Source organism: Crassostrea angulata, chromosome 3 (genome assembly GCF_025612915.1).
Source record: "Crassostrea angulata isolate pt1a10 chromosome 3, ASM2561291v2, whole genome shotgun sequence".
Classification (NCBI taxonomy): domain Eukaryota; kingdom Metazoa; phylum Mollusca; class Bivalvia; order Ostreida; family Ostreidae; genus Magallana; species Magallana angulata.
Genome location: NC_069113.1, coordinates 26,747,971 through 26,756,039, shown reverse-complemented (window position 1 = coordinate 26,756,039; position 8,069 = coordinate 26,747,971). Strand labels below are relative to the sequence as shown.

Genomic DNA, 8,069 nt, shown 5'->3' with positions numbered 1-8,069 from the left:
GAAGGTATGAATTTTAGACCCCAGCAAAAGGTGACATTTCCTTTGATTTAGAATACAATTATGTGTATACTTTTATTTCAATTTTTCTTGCATATTAATGTTAAGCTAATATATCTTTTTATCAATCGTTCTTTTTTTTAAATTGTAATGATTATGTTTTGTTAATTTGCCTAATTCAATTAGTTTGCCTGAGTTTTTGTCGATTACAATTTCTAAAGCGCATCATCATCATAATGATTACCAAAAATACAAATACAAAAAGTTTGAGGATATCACATTGCTTTTATTTAAATCAACCGCCTGCGGAATTTTCGAACATAACAAAGAATAAAAATATATAAATTAATGCATCATCATATGTACAAACGATTCATCTTCCTCTTTGTCTCAATCAATCACCCAATCATTTTTGGGAATCACAAAACGACCAAAACGTCGAATGTCAGAAGTCACTTAAATGTAGGTAACGAAATACACAGAACCATACGTTACATTGCTAATATGTCAATACCGATCATGGGGCTAGATACACAGAGCTAGCCCTCGCCATTATTTTGCGACATCCGACAACCATTAATCGTTCGCTTCACCAAAACGAAGACGAGTAACTATTATAGTAAAGACTAAGCAAGCCTTTTCTGAATCAGAGAAACATGAGGTTCGAAAATAGATCCAGAATAATTCACCGTCATTATCTTCATTCTTACGCTTCTTCAACTGAATTGCGATAAATATGGATTTCATCTAGCAGCGATAACTGAGGCCATGTGTGTAAAACATTTTGTGGACGGCATCAACCAAACGTTTCAACGACTTGGAGCTGATTTCTTCTTACAATTACTTCAGAACTTCAGATTTACAACTGCTGTTCATTCTGTCACAGGAAATCTGCAAAAAAAAGAACAAACAGATAATGTACTAAGGTTTTTTTTACGTTAACCATTCACTAAACAAAGACTTAATTAAAATAAAAAATACCGCTTGCATTTTTCATAGACAATTCAATAGAGTTTTGATTGACATATCATGTTTTATCTTTTGAATCAAAGCTAATTATAATCATTTTTAGCCTGATGAAACTACGTCATATCAAATCAATTTCAGAAAAAATTGATTGATGAGCTTAATAGGTATTTGAATATGGCCCTGTTCGCAATTATAATGGCGATAGTGTTTTTTTCCTTTACCTATATTAATATATCTCTATAACAATATTCTTATTTCGAAAGCTTGCTTTACGTACAATGTATATGCCAACAGTACTCCTCTGTGACAAATATGTTGCTTTGTATTTAATATAACAAATATATATAAATGATTTCACTGACATTTAATAAAACCTAATCCAAAATATCCACTAGCCCCCCCCCCCCCCCCCCTCCCCCTTATTCGAACTAACACAATTCATTTCCGGGACTTAAATGTTCCTTAAGTGGCTTCACGAAATTTTAATTAGGATCTTGATATTGATATGCACAGAAATCTAAGTTTCTACAATCATTACTATGCATAACTGTCATTTTAGAGAAATTAAGACAAAAATTAATTCGATCTAATTATACATAATATTTTTGCTGTTTGTCATATCAAATTGAATATTCATAGAGAAATTCAATAGATAGATGCCTAAGTTAAGTAATTTTAATTTGTGACACTTTCAACTGCGTGACAGATGACATTGTACACTTTTCAATACCTAATCAGGATTAATTAGATCGATTAATGTAATAAGCCTATCTTTTATATCATGTTAAATACTTTGGATATCGAGTGCCAGGATAAGATCAAATTCCAATCTACACAATACCATCGTTCAGTTACCTTAATCACTTATCGCTGTTCTGTTGCTCGACCCACGGCCAACTGCCTGGGGGCCCAGTAAACCTTGGAGGGGCACTGGTTTGACCCACATTTGGTCTTCGTGTAATATTTTGATTGTTTCTGAGACCCACTATCGGCCCATTAATTGGGACTAGTATTCTTTGTCTATTAAAAACTGTGTGTGGAACATTTTGCACTGGTTGAAATCTAGGCAAACCATTTCGGAATCGTTCCATTAGAAATTGTGGTATATTATTTGTATTAAAATTTCCAAATGGTGCAATGTCCCTGTTTTGTGCTCGTAAACGTTCTATTTGCTGAAAAGCCTCCGAAACAGGTATGGCCGTTCTCTGAACAACAAGATTTTGATTAGGTCTAAAAGTAGAAGCAGTACCTTGTTGAACCCTTTGTGCTCTTTGAAGGTTAAAATTTCGTAAATTCCGGAGTGCTAATTCCGATGGTGGAAGTGATAAATCCGTTCCCTGATCTGTGTTGATTCTATTTCCATTTGTTCTGTTAGACGTTATTTGTTGAAATGGTTGAGCAAAACGGTTATTGAAATTGGCTCCTCTATTATTTTGAAAAAGTCTTGAAAAATCCATTTGTTGTGCCGGTTGCTGTGGTCTAAACTGTCCTGGGACAAATGCCGGGTTTTGAAAGTTTGTGTTTTGAAATCTCTCGAAAATATTTCTAGATAAGTCAACGACAGGTTGATTTTGTTGGGGTTGCTGTTGTCTTTGTTGTTGAGTTGCCGTCAATGTACGTTGCCTAGCTTGACGTATCAAATTGATCGCATTATTGGCATTCATCACATTCATTCCATTGGTGGATGAAGGTGCTCGCCAAATTGGTTGGTTCTGCGTTGGTTGTGCATTATTGGGTGTCTGATTATTGCGAAGTGTTTGCAAACGTCGCGCTAAAAGATGGCGAAGGATCTGTGTACGAAGAACTTGTTGAATACGTTGTCGGATTCTTTCTCTCACAAGAGCAAGATCATTCTGTGTTGTCTCCGTTTGTTGGGTCTGAGAGCCCTGTCTTCTATTAGATTGCGTCGGAAGTAAATTTGGAAAGTTTGGAGGCTGGCGAATTTGCTGCGAATTTCCTTGGTTTAATTGATTTGGAACATTTGGAAGTTGAAATTGTGGTCTGCCATTTTGCTGGAAATTAGCTTGTTGTTGTGGAGCCCGATTTGTGGGGAAACCTCTGAAATTAATATTCATGCGTGACGTAAATCCAGTTCCCCTTGGTGGCTGACTATTTCTGTTTTGCACATTGCTATTTTGCAAATTGCTATTTTGCACATTGCTATTTTGAACATTGCTATTTTGCAGCATCCGATTTCTAAGAAGAATTTGAAGTTGCTGGAGATTATGTCTTTGATTGTTTGCAGGTAATAAAGATGGCACATTCGAATTTTGTCTTTGGTTGCTGTTCTGAGCATTAGGTAATCCAGGGTTTTGTATATTATTGTTTGCATTGTTTTGAGCGTTGTTTCTCATTGCGCGTAATTGATTTAAACGATCTCTTATCGCCAAAATTGTTGATGCTAACCAAGCTGGTGTTGTAACTTTTGGTGGTGTTTGTGTAACTTGTTGTATTCTTGGTCCCTGATGAAGCGTTACAATATTTTGCGAATTCGAAACTGATTCAATGCTTGCTATATTATCTGTGTTCTGCAACCCATTAAGACTGTTTGGCTTTGTTTGAGTGACTGTTCTTTCAGGGAGCGTTTTCTGAATGTCAATTACAATGATATTTGGTTTTCGTGGTTTGTCATTCTCGTTAACCGGTTTGGGAGTCGTGGTAAAACTGCCGGGTGGGGGATGTGTTCTAATATTGCCGCCATTACTTTGATCTTGAAAAACGAAATGCTTTGAAGCTTCTGACGTTGGCGAAACAAAAGGAAAGAGTTCGCTGTTCTGAATAAGAGACTTTGAAATTGGGACAGAATTTTCGGGAGTATGAGGATGTGATGGACCAGAGTCAATTATCTGTTTCAGAGGGTCAACATTGTTCTTCATTTCGAAAGTGTTACTTCCAGACGTTTCATGACCATCGTTATTTACAGTGTTTATATTACCCAAGGAAGGAAGGGCTGGAAGTGTTGGAATTGGTAGAGGTGTAGTAAAATCTGTCTTGATGTCTTCGTTCATATTTTTGAAGATGTCAAAATCTAGTGGTGGTACATCTTTGATATCATTTCTATTTATGGTTACTTTAATCTGCTCTTCCTTTGTAGTATGAAGTGATTGTTCATGATTAGTGACATCTGTATTGAAGCCACCTAGAAGCGAAAGATCTAACATAGGTATTTCTGGCACTGTTGTTGATGGTTCCATTGTTGTTGTTGTTGTTGTTGTTTGTATCGTGTTTTCTTCTTTTGTATTCAGAAGCATATCCAACCCCGGTAAAAATAATTCTTCCTTTGTTGTTGGTTCTATTGTTGTAAGTGGTTTATATGGTGAATTTGAATCTACGTCCGGATTCTTTACAAAATCAGAATTGCTGTTTAAGTTTTCAAATCCATTTGACATAAAATCAATGTTATTTTCATGTTTTGGTTCGTTAAAATTGTTAAAAAGTGTTGCTTGTTTGTCGCCCATCAACGAATTAAGATCAAATACTTCTGATTGTCTTTTTGGTGTCTGTTCATTTCCTCCAGGCCTTTCCCCCCAAATATGATCCGATTTGGGTTCTTGCGGTAGAAAATTAATGAAAGGATCTGGTTCATTGTTAGTGTTAAAACTTCCCAAGTCTTCAAATTGAGGCTTTTTGAATTCTTCTTCTGGAATTGTAGGCACAAGATGAAAAGGGAAGGGAGTTGTAAATGGTATATCTGGCTGAGATGGCAGTAACATAGAATTAATGTTCGATTTTGACTCTGTTTTTGTACTGTGCATATTTTCGGATTTGATGTCCAGCGATGAGAAATCAGGAAGTAGTTTTTCAAACGGAGGAGGCAATACGCCTCCCTCGTTTTTAGAGGAATCGGAGGTTTTCTTTGTATTTGGATCGTTTTTACTGAAGTCAATTGTGAGGTGTGAAGTTGTCTTTTCCAAGGAAGGCAAAGTAGGAAATGGAGGTATTGATGATTCCGAATGTTCTTGTGATTTAGAAGATGGTAAAAATATATCAGGCGTCGGTAAATCCGGTAAATTATACACAGCTGGTTTAGGGGTTGTTGGTGGTTTAGTTGTTGGAGGTGGTATATATACGGTTACTGGTGGTGGTAGGGTAGGAGTAGTTGTTTGGATATATATCACAGGTGGGAGAGTTGTTTGGGGTATGACGATTTTTGGAGATTGTGTAGTAGATCGGAACTTGGGAGGAGAACTAGTTGTCACCTTGGGTGCGGGTATTTGAGGTTTAGAATCCTGTGATGGAAATGTATTTTCTTGATTGGCATTAAACGCGTCTATGTCCGATGCAGAAATTCCTAATATTGCTTCAATATCTAACGTTTGTGGTTTGGGTGTTGTGGCATCTTCCCCAGATATAATACCAGGTAAACCAGGAACTTCAGCCAGCAAAATGTTCCAAAGATTTTCTAAAGAAGAAGTATTATTATCCGAATCGGTCATTTTACTTGTAGAAGATTCAACGGATTTTTTAGTCCCTTCTTCGTTTTTAGACGGTAATTGACGATTACTACCGCTAAATTGATCGGGAAATTGAAAAATGTCTCCCGCAGTCGGTGTTGGTTTAACGTCTTGTTGTGCTTTTCCTTGGTTGAGAAATGGTAGATTATTTCCAAATATGTCCATGCCAAGCTCATCTATTGATGGTATATTTTTTATGAGATTTTCACTATTTATTTTTGAAGGACTTGGTGTAGTTGCTGGTGGTCTGTTTTCCGAACCGAAAGTAAGTTGGTCAATGTTAGGTATATTGTTCAATATATTGTCACTTGTAATTCGATCTAGTTCATCTTTTTTTTTTGTGTTTTGCGACTGTGATGAAGTTTTTCGAGGTGGCGAGGGTGGAAGTAAAGGTAGTAATGCCTTTATTTTTTTGTTTTTCTTTGGTTTTGGAGTAGGTTCATTCTGAGGAAAAACCTCTACTGGATTACGATTTTCTGGTAGTGGAGGAATAATGCTATCCCATATTTGCTGATCAAGAAGTTTTTGCTGTTCGCTTCTCCCAGGCGCTGTTGTCGGAGGCTGTGCAGGACTAGTCGGAATAGTTGGGCTGGCTTCCGTCGGAAACATTGCTGAGTTCATTTGATTGTTTGTTTGAAAGTTATTCAGATTGTTGTTTGTGTTCCTGTTATTGCTGTTGTCATTTCTAAATGATGCGTCCGCCAACCTTGATGGCTGTGTTGGTCTGCCGGATAAGCTTCCGGCATTAGGTGAAAACATACTTTGGCCGAATAAGCCGGAGCTATCCAACCCGAGCTGTCCAATAGATGGAATGGGTACATTATCACGAGAATGAACAATAGGATCGTTAGAAGGTGGGGGCAGCCGAACAGATCCGTCGATTGGCAAGAATTTGTCCAAAACGTTTTCCAGTCCCAACTGGTCAAAATTAGGCATGGGTGGTATGTTAAACAGAGGATTTTCACCCGTTGAACTTGAATCAACTGAGGGAGGATTCATATCCTGGGCCATTATTCCTTGCAGCGATTCGCCTCCATTCAGAAACGACAAGCCCATTGGTAATGGATCTCGTCGAGACTTTCCTCCCCTGTTGTTACGCTGAGAGGGAGGAGCGGAGTCGAGAGCGTTGGACATCTCGTTAAAATTAGCGTCTCCAAACAGTAAGTTACTGGACCAAGATTCCACTTTTCTGTCAAGTCCATTCCCGAATAACTCTTCCAGTGGATCAGGAGTAACACTTTGACCTGCAATGAAATGAGAACGTCAAATCTTGACGGTAAAAAAAAACCCCAGAACATACTTTTCATTAAGTCAGTTTAATACATAATTAAAACATTCGGTTACAAACTTCTTTTTTAGATTGATAATTAAAATTATCAGATAATGAATCGTTATTTCCTTAATCTTAGTTATTTTAATAACAGGCGTGATATGGATTGTATAATTCAGACAGCTTGCTTTAGCTGGTTATTGAGATCCGTACGAGGATGGAATACAAATCAAGTTCGTTAATAGCTGAATACGTATAAAGATTAAACAAACGCGAGATATTTATACAAGCTGCTATATAAATGAAAAAGAAAATAATCAAGACAGGTATGTTTTTCCCTAAATGTAATAAATCATTTGAGCGAAATTTTTCTCGTGTCTTATTATTATTAACTGGCTTTTCTTTTCTATTTTAGACCACAATAAATGCACTTAATGGATATACAAATGAGATAATAATCATAAAAATGACTAATGAAGTCACTCACCTGAAGTCAAGTGGAACAGGCTGGGAATTACAAGAACAAATTCAAACAACATCCTGTCTATGGAAAAAAAGAGAAAATTATCAAAACATGAAATGAAAAATGAAGCATGAAATTTATGAAATTCCAATCAATCTGTAATTTATGAACTTTATAATCAGTACCGGTATTTTGAAAAAAAAAACTTGGCATATAATTATTTAGGCATACTATGTTATTAAATTGAAAACTGTCAGAACTGTATACCAGTGGCTAGTTTTCTTTACCAAAAAGGAACATAAAAATTCAAAAGGGAATGTCGTACATTGAGCTCATGCAACTCTCTGCATGCGCATAGTGCATTCTCTCTCCGTCATGTGCATAATTTAAAACATTGACGTAATTGCCAAAAAATTGACCTTTAGATCATTACATGTATATACATACATAAATCAATAAAGTTTTTCATTACAAAATCTTTAATTCTAAGAACTCTCTTAAAGCATGTGATCGGTGAACAATTTACATAATGTAAAATAAAAAATGTTCGATGAAAAGTAAAAAGCAAAAAAAAAAAGAACGTTTAAATATATGAATCTAACTCACCCAAAGCTAAAGAAGGGAAATCTTAACAAAACAGGAATATTACGTCCAACCTGTTAAACTCCTCATTACGAAATAAAAATCATGAGAATCATCGTGCAAGGGCGTTAAAATTTGATTGGTTATACACGGAAAATAACGCTTCACTTCAGACGAGGCCATGCTTAATGAATTCTAATCAGTAAATCTTTAGCATTTGCATTCAAATCACTAGCACATACAGGTAATAAGCCAGTATATTATTATCAATCATTGTGATTTCATTACGGAGAGTTTTATTCTTGAAAAAATTTAATTTTCAACTCTCGGAAAT

General features: G+C 36.1%; 1 protein-coding gene across 2 annotated transcripts; it reads right to left on the bottom strand.

Moving 5' to 3' along the window:
* Nucleotides 1–270: 270 nt before the first annotated feature.
* LOC128175358 (bromodomain-containing protein DDB_G0270170-like) lies at nucleotides 271–7,818 on the bottom strand. 2 transcript variants are annotated; one of them, XM_052840917.1, is made up of 4 exons: nucleotides 7,760–7,818; nucleotides 7,178–7,234; nucleotides 1,822–6,664; nucleotides 271–888 (listed from the first exon to the last, which is right to left on the bottom strand). In XM_052840917.1, exons 2-3 carry the CDS (start codon nucleotides 7,227–7,229, stop codon nucleotides 1,827–1,829), a joined length of 4,890 nt encoding a protein of 1,629 aa, XP_052696877.1. In that variant the 5' UTR covers nucleotides 7,230–7,234; nucleotides 7,760–7,818; the 3' UTR covers nucleotides 271–888; nucleotides 1,822–1,826. The 2 variants fall into 2 exon arrangements, with proteins under 2 accessions (XP_052696877.1, XP_052696879.1); XM_052840919.1 differs by lacking the exon at nucleotides 7,760–7,818 and having other exon boundaries at nucleotides 7,178–7,457.
* Between the last annotated feature and the right edge of the window lie 251 nt (nucleotides 7,819–8,069).